The 19457-nt window shown below is 46.6% G+C and overlaps 1 protein-coding gene across 1 annotated transcript in view; it reads left to right on the forward strand.

Moving 5' to 3' along the window:
- LOC8033944 (protein furry) overlaps window positions 1-19457 on the forward strand; it is a 60768-nt gene that overhangs the window by 17232 nt on the left and 24079 nt on the right. The window contains exons 5-9 of the mRNA XM_029984970.4: window positions 312-500; window positions 2433-2540; window positions 6478-6660; window positions 9379-9563; window positions 13546-13844. Coding sequence (XP_029840830.2) covers window positions 312-500; window positions 2433-2540; window positions 6478-6660; window positions 9379-9563; window positions 13546-13844 — 964 coding nt within the window. The remainder of the gene's footprint in view (window positions 1-311; window positions 501-2432; window positions 2541-6477; window positions 6661-9378; window positions 9564-13545; window positions 13845-19457) is intronic.

Here is a 19457-nt window from a genome sequence, read left to right on the forward strand (position 1 = left end):
TGGGTGATGACTCGGGATATTACGGTAGTAATGGGTACTATAAGGGACTCATTTTTTGAGTAAATGATTTCAGAAGTAATGGATTTCAGGACTAATGGAGTTTGTAAGTAACACATCTCTTGAGTAACAGGTTTCATGAGTAACGAACGGGTTTCACAAGTAACTGATTTCATGAATAGTGTTTTTCATGAGTAATGGATTTCAAAAGTAAATGGTTTCACGGGTAATGAATTTCTTGAGAAAAAAAATTCACGTGTAATTTCACGACCCGCTGGGCTTGGATTCTCATGGACGTCGGGTGTCATTTGCAGGAAATAGAAGACCTCTGGGCATCACTATGTAGCTGCTGGCCACACAACCTGAGGGTGGTGCTGCGCTACCTCTTCATTGTGACTGGGCTCGCGCCTAATGAGCTGCTGCCGTTTGCCAAGCGGGTGGTCCTCTACATGGTGCGAGCCTGCCCCGACCGACTTCTCGACGAGATGATGGCCGAACTGCAGGTGCCGTCTGCTTTCTCTTTTGCGGCGATAGCTGTTCTGGGCTCTTCCCAGCACTGGAAATGACGTCCGTTGTAGTTGTTAATGTATGTTGTGGCTGGCCAGAATACTTCCTACGGTGGGCGACAGTGGCTTTGCCGCCCACCGCTCATTATTTTTTTAGGCCGCGAGATGGCGATGCGATTTCGCCTGCGCACATGGCTGCAGACCATCACCTTTGTACTCAGCAGGTCCGCCCATCGCCACGTTATTGTTCGCTATTGCATCGCTGACTGCCGCCACTACCACACTGCGTCCAACAAAAAGCGTGTTCCTTTTCCTTTTTTCCTTCTCTATCTTAGCGGCGCGCCGCCGGCTATGCGGGGGGGGGGGGGGGGGGGGGGGGGAGGGGGCGAGGCGAGGCGAGGGGCGAGGGGGGGGGGCAGCGGCGGCGGTGGCAATACAAAAATGCAACATACCAAAAAAAAAAAAAAAAAAAAAGGACAAAGGTGCATTCTTTTTCCCTCCCTTCCCCGGTAATGTCCACCCTTCGGAAATTTCTGGGGAGAACCCTGTGGCTGGCATAGTAGGGCTTAGGGTGTCCGTCATCGGTGTTGCCAAATCCTCGAAAAAGATTGCCCATCGCTAGCGGGAATCAAACCTGGGTCCCATTGGGTTAACAACCCACTTTATGCTTAGGGTTTCTGTAATACCCAATCCCCACTGCACGCTCTCTCCGGAATAAAGGTAGCCAATAACAAGATGCCGTTGTAGCGCCGTCAATACCGAGAGCTTGTGCCGGGAGACACACTTTCACGCATTCCAGAACGTAAAAGAAAAAAAAAAAATTTGGAACAAAATGGTCAAACGTCTATTTTGTTCCAAAAGCTTTTGTTCATGCACCTTACTGTGCATGAACGCGACGCCGATGCACGACGACTTTATTGTTAGGTGTCACAGCCATTGCTGGACTTTACTGTTGATTAACGCAGGACCGATAATTTTTTTTGTTTAATTCTTTCTTTTAATATCAGTATCTGTTTTAGAGTGATGGACAGTCTTGGTCAGCAGACATCCACGTGTTCTTGCTGTGCGTGGCATGTATTATTTTTACTGAAGTTCGGGTCCTGGAATAAAACCTTCACGTCGAAGGCGATGATAGTGAATCATGAATTATGTTGAATAATGACAACGGATGATGAGAAACATGGTACTTCTGGCTGCTTCGTTGGAACTGTCGCTCTTGTTTATCTAGGACTTGGTGTCTTAAGAAGGGACGTGGTAGCATGATGGCTGTTATTATCATTTTGAAGTTCACAGGGCAAGCTAGGCAAGGGGCCTTTCTGAAGGAAACATTTAATTCTTCGTCGACAGGTGTCTTCCAGAGAAGTAACACTGGAGAGCCACGGAAATAAGTAGAGGAATTTTGTTGTACAGATGTTTGTACAGTGTGAGTTCAGTTTTCTTTGAGATATAGGGCTTTTCTTTCAAAGGCTCCAGAGAGTTACTTAACTCTTCGAAGGTGGCTGCTAACTTAGGACTTTTAAGGGACATTAATTTCTAAACCAGGATCTATTAGGGCACGTCCTTACGAATCGAAACTGACAAGGATGCTGCGTCAAAGCCGGTGCAAAGTGTACTTTCCTCCCATGCACCAACGCAATGTGGGGAAGCCACTGCAAGGTACAATTTTCCCTCATGCACTGATGCAATGTGGGGAAGCTGCTGCAAATTGCACTTTTCCCCTGTGCAAGGATGCAGTATGGGGAAGTGTCATCATGAAGCGTCCCCACATGCACAGACGGTTGCTTAGTTGGAGTTGGCTTCCAACCAATGGTAGAATGTGAACGTAGCCATTTACACGTCATGGTTGAAAGTGGCTGTGCTGCGGGAAAGTAGCAAGCATTCTTGCGAGAGCGGCCAAAAATTCTCCCTGGGGACTTTTGCACGATGCAGGTGGTGGAGACGCTCAACTTTTCGGTGGAGCGAACGGAGACGCCGCCTTTCTTCCGGCTCACCAGTGCCCGTAAAGGCAGCAGCAGTCACTCCGAGGACGGAGGACAGGTGAGGCTGCATTGGATGGAAAACACTTTTATTGCTCAAACGTCTCTCTTCCAATAATTGGTTGAAATTGGGGTGCATCTGGCTTGGCACATGCTTACGTGATTTGAGATACAGAGACGATGCAAGAACAGGTTTTCGAGTTAGGGTGCCAGGCATAGGGTATACAGACGTGCCAAGGTCAATATTAATAGCAGGGCAGGCTCCGGTCCCAATATTTTTTGGAACTGTGACGTGCAGATGTCGTTCAAAGGTTGCGCAGCACATCCTTAGTTGGAAAAAAAGATGGTAGTTTTGTCAGTCCTTCTCCCAGGTCTTCTGCCCATAAGGGCTGTGCAGACGGAGATAGAAAGGTTGAACTTGACAGCCTTTCCTGAAAGAGCAAAAAATTCATGGCAAATTGCTAAGCAATTCTGTTGCGTACGTGAAACGTTCTAGCATCACAAGACGTTTAGCGATACTCTTGTGATGCTCTTCATCAGATAGTTGAACGCATACCATATGCGCACTTGATAGTTGTTCCTAGAATGAAGCGATAGCACCGCTGATCAGGCGGATAAACCTGGCGATCTTCCAGAGCCTTTCATAATCTCGAGCTCCTCTCGGTGCACACGAGTGGTCGAGCTTTTCCTTGCCCCGTTCACTCCTCGCCTACCCCTCTGGTCACATGACCTCCCGTTAACCAATCGGCGTCGAGCACCTCACTCCTCTCCCGCCCATCAACCAATGAGCATCGAGCTTCGTGGCCACGCTTATCTGGCCTCACGAAATGGTGAATAACTAGGTGGAAGGACTGATATTTCAGCAGCTTCTATATCTGTTTGCACATCTACGAGACACAATGTTTGTTGTCTTTTGTTAGAACAGCCCTTTACACAACGTTTCTTTCTTCTGTTGCCATTGTTTTGCAATGTGCTACATTGTGGGGACGTCTCCATTTTCTCCTGGTTGCAAAAGACAAACTGCAGTGTTGGGAATGTTTATGCAGCCAGAGACAGGTCTGTCCTCCAGATAGGGCGACACTTGATGCATTGCCGCAGGGGAACAACTCAGCCAGCGCAGTGTGGCGGCTAAGGTGGTGGATTCTTTAATGTGCATCGCTCTCTAGCATTTCCAAGACTGCATGCCCGAACTAGGCTGCATTGAAACGGTTGGGGCAGAGATGGAACCCACAAGTTATCCCTGGGGATTGAACCCGTAACCGTTCTATACGAGCCTAGCTCGTCAACATCCCCAAATCGTTCAGGACGAGCGTAGTGCTTTCGCCGGTTCATGCACTCGACCGTTTTGCACGTACAAGGCTACCTAATGACCTAGTTTGCAGTTTTTCCAAGAGATGGTAGCATCGATTCCTTAAAGGGTTTGCTTCCATTTCGTTTGTCACTGGAGATTTGTGTTAGAATGTAACAAGATTGAATATTGAAGACAACAGTTGAGGTTGAGAAATTCCCAGAAATGGTTATAGGTTAATGCACCAGCTTTTGCTTCATGTACTCTGAGCTGTGGTGCACTAGCTCAATTGTTCACCGATGCTCACAGCCTCTTTCCTCCTCTTGACCCTTTTCCTGAAATAGCTATAGTACTGGCACTTCATAGCTTCTGCACCATTAAAATACAATTGACTAACTCAGCCACCGACCCCCCTTCTTGTTGCAATCCGTCTTGTGGCATGTGTTCTGAAAACTAACAAGCTGATAAAAATTTGACTAAAAGAATAAATTTGGACACCAGCCTTTTTTTATTTTTTTTTTACACGAAATGTGTTTAGGGATAGGCTTTTATAAAAATATTTCCTAGAAAAAAGTGCAATGCAAAAGTGTAAGACTTATGTTTATCGCTAAATTTAGCAGGAAAACCTGTATTGATGTATAACTATTGTACACCAAATAAATAATAATTAAAAAAAGAAATCATACATGAAAACTTAAGGAGCACAAAAAAAATGACCGCATCTCCACGTGGTGAATGATGTTGATTGGGGCGAAGCTCTGGCGGTGCTGATGATACTGATCTTATTGTTCATAGGTAGTGCTGATGGTGCTGATTTCTTTTTATTGCTCATAGGTAGTGCTGAATTCCGGCTTGCGTTTCGACTTCATTATCACTGCTTTATGGTCGGTGAAATGCAGAGCCAGTGGTTCTTCTAGCGGATCAGCTTGGATCCGCTGGAAGCCGTGGGAACGCATCTCCACCGCTTAAGTCAACGGTCCATGTCAGAAAGAGAATGTGTGGTATGGAACGTGGTTATATACGCATTTGAGCATTTGACCGCATTCCCTCTCGTCTATAAACGTTGAGCCGATGCATGCAAAGTTTAACGCGATTATATACGCATTTGACCGCAGCACCCTCTCCTGTATAGACGTTGAGCGGCTACACGCAACGTTTCATCTATGACAGAAACCCCAGCTCTTGAGTTACTACCACATCTCGGAGCCCCCTACTCGTGCCGCAGTCGTGGCCGAGTGGTTAAGGCGATATGCTAGAAATCCACTGGGATCCTCCCGCACAGGTTTGAATCCTGTTGACTGCGCAAACATTTTTTCTTTTTATGTGACCACAGACGCCAGACGGACGGACGGACAAGGCTAGACCCTAAGGAGCTTCGCCCCTAAAACGTCCATCTAATTTTCTGTGCACCTCGGCATTATCATAAAATATTGAGTAGCCAAATTGTGTTTACTTCAACTTTTCCGCTTCTCTTTTTCCACTTGTGAATACTTTTGTCAAAGGACGCACTTCCTCCATTTCTTTTTTCTGCACTGCACTGTCAATAACTCTTCTCTTTTAACCCTCTCTCCTGTCTTTCTCTCCCCCTTCTTTTGCACTTGCAGATATTTCTGCCAGAGGAATCTTGTTTACCGCCAAAATCCTCTCGGACCCATGTACGCACCATGATTTTGTTAAGTAGTCTGCCCTGGAGCCACTTCATAGGTTAGGCTTAGAGCGTCGACACTCCATTTCCTTCCTGTCTCATGGAGGCCGCCATTTTGTTGCCTAAAACTGGGCGGAGCTTCCCGAGCTTTAGACACAGCATCGGGAAGCTCAGGCGATATTGTTTTGCTTAGTTGCGGACCGTTTTAACGTTTCTGGAGGACAGAAAAGCGTTACCCCCGATATCATGTGAGGCTTGGGCTACCTGGCAACAATAGATCTGGAGCACCGAGATGGTGATACTGCCTGTGCCCTCGAGGCAGTGGAAATCACGAAACATAGATCAGAGCCTTTTCTTAATCTTTTCAAACTTGAGGAGCAGTCATATCTTTAGGTTGACAACAAGGGTTCCAATCTCAGCATTGATGCAGTGAAGCAGTGCAGATAAGCCTACAGACATTGCAAACTTTGTCACATAGGTATACATCAATGGATGGCTAACGTCTTCGGAAAGAAGTGCTTAAGTTGTAAGAATGTCTTATTTGGGAGCAGGAATGGCAGAGGAACTTTGGGAGCTTGGGGAACTCTTGAGGATGCTCTGGGAATCCGCCGAGGGTGCTCTGGGAATGCCCTGAGAGTGCTCTGCGAATCCCCCAAGGGTGCTCTGGAAATCCCCCAAGGGTGCTCTGGGAATCCCCCCAAGGGTGCACTGGGAATCCCCGGAGGGTGCTCTACGAATTTCCTGGGTTCCTAGGAACCCATTTTCAGGACCTATGGATTAGGGGACTTGTGGGAAAAATCCATAAACAGGAAGGAATATAGTAATAACGATCATGCTCAGGCTTTTCTTTTTTTTGTCTTGTTTTGGCTAGATAAAAAATTTTTTGCACTATGATTGCCCGTTACGCAGGTTAAGCCACCACAATCCGATCCAGTTCAATGGCCAAAGTGTCGCTACGCCGAAGCGTAGCTAATCTAGTGGCTCCAGTCTGCTCCTTCGAGTGCCTCTTCCAATACTCGCCTCTTTTTTTCTCTTTGTTGCTCAAAGTGTGTGTCACATGCACAGACGCAGGCCTCGGAACAGACGCTGGAGCGTGGCACGCTGCACACCAAGCGCCGAAGCACGGAGGACGGAGCGGCGTCGGAAGAGCGGAGCAACGGCAAGGGCTCCCTGCGGAGCAATTCGAGCGAGCGCTCGCACGCAGACCGCACGCTCCTGCTGGGAGGAGACACCGGACCGAGGGTGGCGGCAAGTTCCCTATTATTATTTTTTTTTTATGCAGAATTTGTTATAGGGCTGGATTTTATGAGAAAAGCGACACATCACGCTCGAGCAACACACGGTCCAAGGTCATGTAAGCGATATATCCCCGTAGGTCTATGTTGCTTCTGTGACCTTGATGTCAGGGTGTCACGTGACATTGTGAAGTCCTCATGACACCGCATGACCTGAGCACGTCATCTGACCTCTTGACATTACAGTGTCACATGACTACGAGGGTGTCACATTACGTCATGAAGTCACACAACACCATGACGTCGTGGAACATCTTCAGATCATGTGACGTGCTGAGGTCAGAAGACGGCTGATATCACGTGATATCGGGACATCCCAGGACGTCGCATCTCATGTGATACCCTGATGTCACAGAGTTTACGACCTCATGACATCACACATACGCAGCATGTGTTCAGCTTGTTTGCAACAGGTTCTCTGCGTCTTCAAGCTGATCAGATATGATCAAGACATGCTTAAATCTTAACACCAAATGTGTCATGGGCCAGTTCCTCGCAGTTTTCAGTGACACACTCTTGCGACAGAAGAGTGTCACACGAGCATTGCTTCAGCGTTTGGCTCAAATTCGTGTCCTCACTCATTGAACACGAATCCCGACCGAACATTGACACAGCACTCGTGTCCAAGCTGTACCCCATGCTGCCCTCTGGCATAAAACGGTAGCTTTATGGGTCCAACCAACCTCAGGCATGAAAGCATGAAGTATGTAAGTATCAACAATAACAATGAAATGTAAGCATGAAATGGTGTAAGTCGGTCAGTCTGTAACCACTAAACGATCTTGAAAAAAAAACAGCGACCGGCGCCAGGGGTCGAACTGCGGTCACCGATGTAAAAGCCAAGTGCGCTGCTGACTGAGCTATGGACCCAGTACGCAGGAATGGAAGGAGAAGGTGTAGGTGGTGTGAGAAAGTGTGCGGAGCAAAGAGGGGTAGAAAAGGCAAGAAAGAGAGGAGCAAAAACAGGTGGTGTAGATTGGAACGAGGAGGAGTGAAGAGGGAAGGAAAGCACACTTTCCCTCTCTTGCTGACCCAGGAAGTTCAGTGCAAGGGCTTTGTATCTGGGGGCTACTGAAGGGAAGTGTGTGCAGCATCATGAATAGACAATAGTGCGACACAATCAGCTTCCATACAAAACCTTATCCTAGGCACCACCCAAACTAAGAGCTCCACCCACCCTATAAGCCTACCGCATTTAAGGGAGAACACTGCTTCTAGAGCTTTTTATATAACTTGTGATTCAATTCAAATGGAATTTACGTGGCTTATTTGCCATTACAATCTGACTACAAATATGTACTTGGTTATGATGTAACCTAATTAGTTTTGTTAGTATTAGTATCATCATCATCATCATTAGTTGTTTGTTTGTTGTTTGCAGTTTTAATGGCGCAAGAGCATCAATGGCCATACTGCGCCATCATCATTAGTATTAAAAATTTAATTTGCAAAGATTATGGGAAGGATTAAAACAAATTTAAATACTGAAATAAGAAAATAAACATATATCAGTGAACTAAGAGGTATGTGGAATCCAATAAGGTGCAAATGAAAGCTCTAGGATGATTTATGAACTTGTAAGACACTTTTGAACGTTTCAGTTTCAAAATAATTTTTTGCAGGATGCCTAAGAGGCACTTTGCAGGATGCCTAAAAGGCCTGACAGCCTATTTAATATATTTGTACCCCTTATTGCATATCTCACTCATACAGCTAGCAGAGAAAGAAAAGTATATGAAGATTAGTTATGTGCAAGTGGAGATATGGCTTGCATAAAATAGTAAAGGGTGTAAATAGTTCACTCAGAAATAATATTAAAAAAAATACAAACACCCATTTTACTTTGTTTCCAAGACAATACTTCAAGATAAGAGAGACTTATTTAACAAAAATTCTTCAGGACAAGATGATAAGTGTTTGCCAATCTTCAAAGAACACAATTTATAAAATGTGTTTTCTTAGTAAAATTTTGCCTCAAAGAGCAGTGTCTCCCTTTAAATGGTTTAACAAAATAACCAAACATGCAGACATGTTTTGTTTTTTTCCGCTGTGATTTAGCTTTTTTTTTTAGAGATTCTATTGGGGAGGAGATTTGACCGCTGCTCCCCAAGTGGCTAACTTTAGAACTAAACCTATAGAGACAATAACAATGAGGACGCAGTGTTCAGCTGCTGTAGCTGAATGCGCGTGAGCGTTCGGCAAGGATTTCTGTTCTCCCGTTGCTCGAGAAGGGGCTATTTTATAGCGACTCCAGCCTGCATGAAAAATGCAGCGTGCACCATTCATGTGACCAGCACCTGCACAGCACAAAGACCGAAGTGGGTTAAGCTAGCATCCTCTGACGTCTGCTTTCGGGAGAGATCCCACTTGTCGCGTACCTCCAATGTCACTGTATTTATTGTCAACAATTTTTTTGTTACTTAAAGAATAAAGTCATCAGCCTTTGCGTTGGGTAAACACCAAGCTTTGGAGAAAACAAACTGGAAAGAGTGCACCCTATGGTTTAATCTCGCCAATACGCGACGGCTCTCGCGCCCTCCAGACTTAAAATGTGTACCAAGTTGCAGTTTGTACAGGCATTTTTTGTACAAGTGCTTTGTCTCCTAACAAACTACATTTTGGACCGACGGAATATGTTTTTGATCGGCCCGGACCGGCTTTGTCCCACCAGGAGAAGGACGATGAACCCGAGGGTATGGACAACTTTGCGCTCCTGCGCCACGCGGCAGCCATGGAGGAGCGCAAGCCCGAGACGCCGCAGCCGCACCCTCTCCCCATGCCGGAGTACGGGGGCTACTATGCCCCCCTCTCCGAGTTCCTGCCCGAGAGTTCGCAGCCTGTGGCCGGCTTTCACAGGTGAGAAGATCTAGGACGTATTTGCGCGACGTCGTGTTTGCCGTTTTATTGGGTGTCCTCGCATCTGGTGACTCCTTCTACCTTGAGGACAGCGATTTGTTTTTGTGCAAAGAGGAAGAAAAATACGAGACCTGTGGGATTTTCCTTGCTGCTGTCTGCCTCGGAGTACGACAACAGCATGTATTGATTCATTGAGTGTTCACGCCGTGTCCTCCGACCCAAAAAGCCCCGTGCATACTTCTGCGCTTTCCTTTTATCAGCAGCGGAGCATGGCCGATTACGCTTCCTCATCGTAGAAATCACGAGAGACGATTTAGCGTGCAAGCAACCTGGTCGATTGCTGCTGATCACCCAGTTGCCCGCAGACTTTGATTGCACACTTTATTTTGAAGGTAAATTCTTCGAGATGAGAAAATAATAGAAAGATTTAATAACTTCAGAATTCTTCAATTTTCGGAAGCTGGTAGGTCACATCGAGCTATCTTCCTACTTGCAATGTGCGCTTTGCAATGTGCAATATGCGTTTCACATGCTCCTTGTTCCTGCACGCATAAAATGTTCAGGCGTCTGAGCTCCGCAATTTACTACGGTCATTTTTTCATTTATAGTAATTGGTCATGTGTTGGCCATAAACTTTCCAATTTTAATTGCAAAAAAAAAACAAAAAACTTCTGTCGGTGTCGGAAATGCAAAGCCGGTTTTATCTGAAAAACATTAATGAAGTTGCCGACCGATTTTTTTTGGCTGCCGATCATTCGAACTTGAAGGAGGAACTGTGACCTACCCGATAGAAATAGTGCATATTCACGAACAATGTTTCGAACAGTTTGAAGTCCGAAAGTTCTATTTTTCAGACAAAATAGTTGTGAGCGATTAGCGGGAAACACCACCGAGAAGCTGCCATTTTGGATTCTAAGTTGGCTGCACATGGATTGGCTTGGTTTGGCATTGCTACTTGAGTATTGCTTAGTCCTACTGCTAGCTGATGCTCTATGGCTTTTTTTCTCTAGTTGCGTGTCATTATCATCATCATTGTTGTTACCATTTTGATTTGTTCATTCGCCATTGCAGTTGCGGGGACTTGCGCTTCTCTTCTCGATCTTGTCTTGGTGAATCGTGTTTTCAGACTACGCAGGCTCGGACGTTATTGCCTCATCTGTTTTTCCGCCGCTGCGATGCGTCGCTAAGAAGCGCAGAAAGTAATCGACCATAATGCTAGAAAAGAAGGCAGCGGTTCTCAAGCTAATAGAAAGCTGCCAAATGCAAACGAAGGAGTAACTATTTACGGCTTTTTTAAGCCTGCTTTGACGTAATAAAGGCAAGTTTTTTAATGTGCTGATTTTTTGGACCGCTCTATTCAGACGTTTTTCTGGTCCCTGCGAAGTCCGAAAAATCGGTCGGTGACTTCAAGTGTCCATCCGTGCCAAAAATACAAAACCACTTTTAACCGAAAATCACCGATAAACGCCATCCGAAACGGATCATGAAAATATACACCGATGTCTGAAAAATTAAACAACGACAAAAAACATCCGCCAATCTTTTTCTTTTTTATAAATTAACTCCGGAAAGTCTACCCATGCAGCATGCCAGAGACAAAGCCAACTCGAGCCAGGTTTGACAATCCCAGGAGCCTGACTCGTACCTAATAATGTTTTGCTCCAAGGCGTTAGTTAGTGCCACAGATTTGGCACTTCTGCACCTTTTCTCTAAATTGCCACATACTTGCCAAAGTGCCAGATGCGAGCCAAAGATGCCATGCACCGACCGAACAAACGGCAGTGAAGCCTAATTCCGACACTCGTTTGACAATCTAGGCCCCAAGTTGCCACGTGAAAACCGAGCGACCAGAAGTGAGGTCTAACTCTGGGGCTCATTCGCCGACTTAGGCCCAGAGATGCCGCGTGAAAGCCCAATTACTGGCAGTGAAGCCTAACTTTGACACTTATTTGGCAACTTAGTGGTCCAAGGTATCCAGAGTCAGGCCAGAGGAGGCAAAGTTTGGCCCTAGCTTGACTTCTTCGGGTTCCTCAAGCAATGCAGAGTGCAAGTTCGTCTGCTTCTTGCACAGGGGTTGCGATAATGACAGAACGCCGAGTTCTTATTGCCTGATTGAGAAAAATAGTGCGTAGACCTCAGGGCATCTAGCATTGAGGTCTACCCACTATCCTCTCAATCAAAGCCAATCAGAACTCGGCGTCGTTCTGACGTCACCGCAACTCCCGCGCAAGAAGCAGGCGACTTGCTCTCCGCATACCACCTGAAAGACGAGGCTCGCATTTTCCTTTCGAAACGCCATTACGAGAGGATCCACTCGCAGTGCTGCCCGACTTGCATGGTCATCGTCGCCGGCACGTATGGCGGCGTCTCGCAACGAGCGCGATGCCAAGACGAACGTGTCTGCTGTCTTGTCACGTCGTGTCTCGTCTTGTTCGGCTTCGGCTCGTTTGTTGCTCGGTGCAGGTCGGCGATCCGCCGATGACAACGTTCATCCCCAGGCCTCGCCTTTTGGGCGGCATTACTTCGGGGGCTCTAAATTCTCGGATAAAAAACAAATTTTGGCCCCCAATAAATTGCACTACTTGTGTACATCCTGGCTGTGTAAATTTCGGCGGGGAGTCAAATGCACATACCTTGTTCAAGGCTGTCACAACCCGTCTTGCCTTTTTTTTTTCCCCGGATTTGTTGTTTGCGGTTTGGTTCACACACTTGCAACTGCTTACGACCGAGTGCCTTAAAATTTCTCGGGATCTTTTATGACGAGAAAGCGCACTGGTGCCACCTGTCGGGTAGCTATGGAGCACTCGCCATTTTCGTGTATTTCCTAGGTTTTCAAACATGATTTCTTCTTGGCTTGAGAAACTTCTAATGACATTATAAACAACCATTTCTCGTAGATGGTATGTGCATCTGATCTTGCAAATACTGTCAAACCTTTATCGTAGTCGAATGCAGTTCTAGGACCACCTCATTGACGGCAGCAGCATGCCTGCGTGTTTGCTTGTCATAAGAGAGTGCAAGAACTCAATCATAAGCAGGCGCAAATGTGCGAATGGGCCTTCACGTGGTGGCGTAAAGGGCTCTTCTCATCACTGGAAATGACGTCCGATGTTGATGTTGTAGTTGTTGACGATGTTGTTGTCTTTAATGTTGTAGTTGGCGTAGTAAGGGCGTGCCGTCATCGACGTTGCCAAATCCTTGAGAAAGATTGATCGCTGCCCGCAGAAATCAATCCTGGGTCCGCCGCATGCAAAGCGGAGGCGTTAGCACAACGTTAACAACCCGCTCTCTGTTTAGGGTTCTTGTAGTACCCGATGCCCACTGCACGCGTTTTCTGGGAAAATGCGAAGAAATAGCCAATAACAAAATGCAGTTGTAGCACTGTCAATGCCAAGAGGTTGTGCCGGGAGAAGCGCTTTCACGCGCTTCGGAACAAAGAAGCAAAAGTGTCCAGAACAAAATGTTCAGATGTCTCTTTTGTTCCAAACACTTTTGTTCGCACACCCCACAGTCTGTGAGCAGGACGCCAATGCCCAACGACTTCGCCATAACGTGTCGCAGCTATTTCTCTGACTGTGCTGTGAATGAACACAGGGCTGTTAAATTTTAGAGCGCAGCTCTTAGGCGCCCGTTTCCGGCTCGAGCGGCATCACCGTCGGCGTAACCGCGACCCCGCCCCCCCCCCCCCCCCCCCCCCCCCCCCCTCTCCCCCCCAGGACCTCGGGACGACCTCGTGTTTCTTCAGGAGGACCTCGGGTACCTTCGGTGACCCCGGGGAGGGGGGGGGGGTCACGTGACCCACACGTGACCCCCCCCCCCCCTTCGAGGTCACGCGACCCCTCCCTTAGTACCCTTCCCTACTCCTCAAGAGCTGCGCTCTAATTCGGTGTTACAGGGAGTTGTAAACGGCTTTCTTTTTTTTTCTCTGTCATTCGAGACACATCGAGACGGTGAATTGAGGGCTTCATCCGGTCGGCTGCAGGTGCAACCTGGCGGTCATGCTCCTCTCAGAGGTGGTGGTGAGCGGGGTGCCCCTGGACTGGGGCCCCCACCTGCCCGTGGTGCTGCACGTGCTCTTCCTGGGCCTGGACCACGCCCGGCCCCTGGTGCACGACCACTGCAGCCGTCTGCTCCTCAACTTGCTGGTGGCTGTCTCCTGCCACCGGGACCACCTGGGCGTGGCTCGCATCCTGCTCAACAACCGGGTGCAGCTGCTGGGCTACGGGTTGCCCTCGCACCCGTTGGGTACCCCCCGACTCAACCTGCTACAGCCGCCCAAGGGTATGTATCGATTGATTTGCTCGTCCTTAGGTGATCGAGCTGTTTCTCCAAAAGGTGTTTCCCGGTAGTGGGGATTTGTTTCCAAAGAAATAGTATTAAGTAGTGCTTCTCAACCAGGCGATGATTCGAGGACCCTGTCCGGGTTGACAGAAGGGATGGAGGGCCTCGTCCACCAGGAGGGAGGGGAGGGACATTTACAATGACAAAAGGGTAAATGAAGCAAACTAAGTACGTGCAAACCGTTTTTGAAGCTCTGAAACGGAGAATAGTCAACCTTACTCGCTCAGCGCACGTGGTTGGGTCTACTTAGCTTTAACCAGCATCAATAAAAAAAAAACTTCCAGCCTTTCCAGTTTAGTGAAAAAGGAAGACCAGTGAAGCTGTACTATAATGGGACGACTTCTTGGATGACCTCAAGGACGACGCCTAGAGGACGACGTCTAGGACGACCTCAAGGACGACCTCAGGGACGACGTCTAGAACGACCTCGGGGACGACCTTAAGGACAACGTCTAGTATGACCTCAGGGACGACGTCTAGGATGACCTCAAGGACAACGTCTAGTATGACCTCAGGGACGACGTCTAGGACGACCTCAAGGACGACATCTAGGACGACCTCAAGGACGACATCTAGGATGACCTTAAGCACAACTTCTAGGACGGCCTCGAGGACGGCCTCGAGGAAGACCTCAAGGACGAAATGTAGGACGACCTCAAAGACTACATCTAGGGCGACCTCGAGTACGACTTTTAGGACAATGCCTTGAGAAATTCAGCCTTTCCACTCTGGTGAAAACCGAAGTGGAAAGGCTGGAAAAGTTGCCGCCATCTATGAGCGACGGCGCCAGCTGTCCAGAGTTCTGTGTCGACATTTATTTTGTGACAGACACGAAACTGGGGAAACTAGGCCTCAACAGCTCTGCTGTAAAAAGGTTTCTTGCTCAGTTTGACTCGGGGTTGAGGGCTTCGGTGATCCCAAGAAGGCCTTCGGGGACCTTGAGGGGTTTGTGAACCCCCATATGGAGACCACTGGCTATTGAGGAAGGGCCAATGCGCCAGTTTTTTCCGTAACAAAACCTCCCCAAAATTCAGTCTGGCCTGTTTGAGGACTGTCGTCATCTGAGTCTTGGCTTCTGTGCCATACTAATGGCGGCCTTCTAGTGGCTCGTGAAGGAAAACGTCTCTGCTCTCAGGCGGAGGATACGAGTACAATGCATCATTAGTACGTACAATGCAACGCACAAATTAGGCACGAGCTGTCGGCCCTTATTTCAGAGTCAGGTCCGATTAATCTTTTGGCACAAAATCGGCTGTCAAGTCCTTCCGTGATGGAAATTTTTTTCACGGGGTTTAGGGGCCGTAACTTTGTAGTGGCCAGGTCTTCCTTTCACACAATCGAAGCTGAAACAAATCTAGAAATGGCTATGAGGGAAACAGCCGATTCTCATCTACCGTTGATGCGCGAATGCGGCGGTGTCCGACGAAATGCTTTTTCAGGTCCGCCAGTTGTATGACAAAAATCGAACTGCTATTCCTCGAAACGGCAATGAGTTCTGAAGACAATCTACCATCTAGCCAGAACTTGTACACCTCCCAGACGATATAATCTGAAATACTCATTCTGGACTCTTGCCCTTGCTATGTCTACAGTTTCCACAAGCTCTATTATCTTTCAGGTTGTCAAATAAGGAAAAGTTTAAGACTGTAATTTAGCGTCCCAACACATTTTTAAACCGAAGCTGCCTATAAAAACAACAGATAAGCTAAAAAAACCACTGAGAGCTGTTTCAGCTCCTATTGTCCACTGTAGTACAATGCTTGGAAGCTCTTCATGTTTAGAAGCATCAAATGAAAATATGGAAAATGAAAAGTTGTCACTTTCCTTCCATTCGGTCTTATATTTGGCGACTCTGGTTGTTCCAACATTCCGGCGGTTCCAGATTCCAAACCGGAGGTACCTTAGAGAGCTTCTTCATCATACTCGGCGACGACTTTTCTTGGCAATGCGGTGGAGGGTACCGGCACGCGTTCCCTCTCCCATTTTGAGCGCTAAAGAAAGCTGTGCGCAGCCTCTCCTCCTCTCCACTGCATTGCCAAGAAAAGGGTTCGCCGAGTATAGACAGCGAGTCTCATCCTCTAAATTCAATGCTCTGAAGCGTTCAAATTTTGAATCGGAAGAGCCAGCACTCCAATTGCCACTACCGCCAGAGCAACCGACATGCAAGGAGACCATCTTACACGTGTCACGTGCGTGGAGCGTCTAATTACAAAATTTCAGACAGCCCTAGCAAAGTGAAAGATTGTGCAGATATAATGTTTATAGTTCGCCAAAGACGTGACAACTAGCAATACTTCCCGTGGCGCGTGCAGTTTTGCATTAATGTGCAGGCACTTCCAAATGTGTAATTGCTGCCATATATGTACAGCAATGATTATGAAAGGGTTACAAGGTGTGGAAGTGAAAAAAAATTTAATCTGTGAAGCTTAATTTTTAATTTATGGGGGCCAGTCGAAAAGTAAAGAGGCAGATCTTTTTATCTGGAAGTGCAGACTCTGATTATTTTTTTCCTTTTCAAAGTAACATACTTCACTTTTAATATAATGGTTAGGTTGTTTCCAAACACAATTCAAAGAAACAGAAAAATGTTTTGCGGCATCACTTTCAACGTTGCAAGTTTGACTTTGCTCACCTCCTCGCATGAGAACTTCTTTTCATGCAATTTTTATTAATGCATTAGCATTAGTACCTACATGACAGGGCAAAGCTGACGGCGTACATCTGTGGAAAAAACAGTGGAAAGGGAAGGTCATGGTGTGGAAGCCAATGCGCGCGCGAATGCTGGGGTGAGTCTGGACTTGCAGCAGCGTCAGGCAGTTGATGCTGCTGCTAGGCGTGCGAGGAGGGCAAACGAGACAGACGTGCGAAGCGGCGCCTAGCTCACCAGGCCAAAATGCTGTGCAAGAAGCGGCAAGCCAACGCAAGTCTGCGTGAGACGGAAGCCAGAAAAAACTAAAGGAAGACCCATTGGTGGATCCTTGGGGAAGGCATTAGCATGACCCTTGGGAAATGCCAACACTGTTAGCGTTTCCCCCTTTGGGAAATGCTAACACTGACCCCTTAATGAAGCCATAAAAAGGCAGCAAAAAAATAGAGGAAGCAAAATAAAAAGCCAAGAGAGAAAGCCAAAACAGAAAAGTGATTGGGTCAGTGTTTCCCAAAAGGAGACATGTATGGCATTTCCCAATCGTCATGATAACATATTCCCTAAGCATCTAGCGATAGATCTCCCCTTAACTAATTTTTTTCAGTGTTGAAAACTCCCAGAATTCACACAGCGATGAGTTCGGACAACGTGAAAAGTGTTACAGAGCGGTTACCACACCACTCCTTAAAATTCAATCGTGCACCTCTGCCATACTTTCACTAGCATGTCTTTGTCATCTGCCACGATGACACGTATGAGGTGCTTTCACTCACTGCCACAGAACGCTAAAGTCTATGATCGTCCAACCGCAGGCTCAGACATATGGATGTATATTTTTTTCACGAAAATCATATATGCATAACACTGCCTGTATCCCTCCTTGCAGAGAAAAACAGAAGCAGTCTCGTTCCCCCTCCATCAGCCCTCGTATAAAAAAAATGAGGCCTGGAGATTAGCAGAGGCCACAAAAGGTGCACAGTGCCAAAAAAAACAAAGGACAAGAACATGGGACGTGCAGACAGAGCGCTGACTTTCAATTGATTTATTTTGAAGAAGCACAAACCGACATTCAACCACAACATGAAAAACACTGTCATCTGTAACAGCTATGTGCTGAAAGCACTTTAAAAAGCCACCTCTTTCTTGAACAATGAACCGTAGTGGCACTTTGTGCTTAAAAATTAAAAAAAAAAAAAACCTCAAAATTTTCTTATGTCATTTGAAGACTGTGACGTCCTAGATAGATGCATCAAGACCCCTTCGGTTCCATTGTTCAGAGAAGAGGTGACTTTTTGTTGTAGTTTCGGCACGTATCTGGTACAGACGGCTGTGTTTTGCTCTGGTTTCGTGTCGATACGTGTTTCTCAAAAATATGTCAGTGGTGCGTACCCCATGTTCTTGCCCTTCGTTTTTTCCATGCCGCTCAGTCTACATAATCGTATTCAACCAACTCAGCCAGCTTTCCACAGAACTGCGGTATTATAATCTTATGAGATGGGCACGTTAGAGGCATTCGGAACAAACTATTTTAAAGGGTTGGCGAACCAACGCTTGCCACTAAGCGCAATATTGCTAGCTGATTCACCGATTCGTTAAAGGGGCACTGACACACTAAGGGTCGAATTTTTTTTTATTGGCTAAAACGATGCAAGTTGTAGTCATAAACATGCAAAAAAAAAAAAACGCATCGCAAAAAAAATTTTTTTTTTACGCGCGCGTGCGTTTTTTTATTTTTGGCGCCCTTCTCTGCCGCTCCTCACTTCTTTCAATTCGTGACGTCAAAACTCATGAAATTTAGAAGCTTTGTAGGTGACTTTTCTATAACATTTAATAACGGCAACCGTAAAACATGTTTTTAACGCAATTGCGAACGCACTGCGGCCCTTTCTGAAATACCAAAAATCAGAGTCCGTTGTGGTGCCGCCTCCTGGATTTGTATCCTCCCTCGGAAAACGGGCGACACCGCTCAAAACCGTTTTTTTTTTTTTTTCGGTCCGCCAGCGTTCGCTCTTTTCCTCCTGGCTTTGGGTCAGCATGGCAACAGCACGGAGTCGTGAAAGAAAGTGAACTCTCAGGACTCCGCAAGGTTTGACGTCAACGCACCGGTGCGGATCGCACAGGAACTTTGAAATCGGCATTTGGAAATTGTTTTTTTACTTCACAAATGCTGAATCCCCAAGTTTCGAATTTTGAGGGGAATGTTCCAGAATCATTTTCCATCGTTTCGGATAATAAAAAAAAAAAATGATATTGATGTGTCAGTGCCCCTTTAAAGGAGTTAATTCTCAAGGCCTTTAACTCTTTCTTGACCTTGTCCATAGGCCATCAATCACTGGTGATCGATAGTTTCTAAGTGCCGTCAAGAAATTAAAGTGAGTGCGGAGAATTATGTTCCACAATCTCGTGGATAGCGGAAAAACTGTAGTTTCAGTTTCAACGTAGGTTTGAGCTTTATCGAAAGATGTCGGGCTGGCAAGATTAGTCCTGCGATGGGATGGTTGCAATTGTCTAACATAGCTAACTGCTTGCATCAGCCTTGCAACAAAGATGGCATTATTTACATACTTCAGCTCTACTGTGGCTTATTTTTTGGACCTCAAGAGCTCTGGGGATACTTTGAATGACGTTATAGGCGTCGCTTAACAGATGGTTGTCGGTAGACCTCATTATAATGTCCAATGCTGTCCTGAGCCAGCATGCACGTTTCATGTTCAAGGCGCACAAAACTGCTAAATACGAAGGAACTGCAGAAAATCTTGCATTGGTTGAAGGAAAATTCACCAGTGTATTCTACTCGTCACGTGGAGAAGTGGAAGATGGTTACTCAGCGAACAAACTATGGCTTTTAGGTGCTTCAGTTTACTCTTCCAAATTTGTTAAATACTTTTTGCAGTAGTAATGTTTCC

The sequence above is a fragment of the Ixodes scapularis genome, unplaced genomic scaffold, assembly GCF_016920785.2.
Source record: "Ixodes scapularis isolate PalLabHiFi unplaced genomic scaffold, ASM1692078v2 PGA_scaffold11__112_contigs__length_91849675, whole genome shotgun sequence".
Classification (NCBI taxonomy): Eukaryota; Metazoa; Arthropoda; class Arachnida; order Ixodida; family Ixodidae; genus Ixodes; species Ixodes scapularis.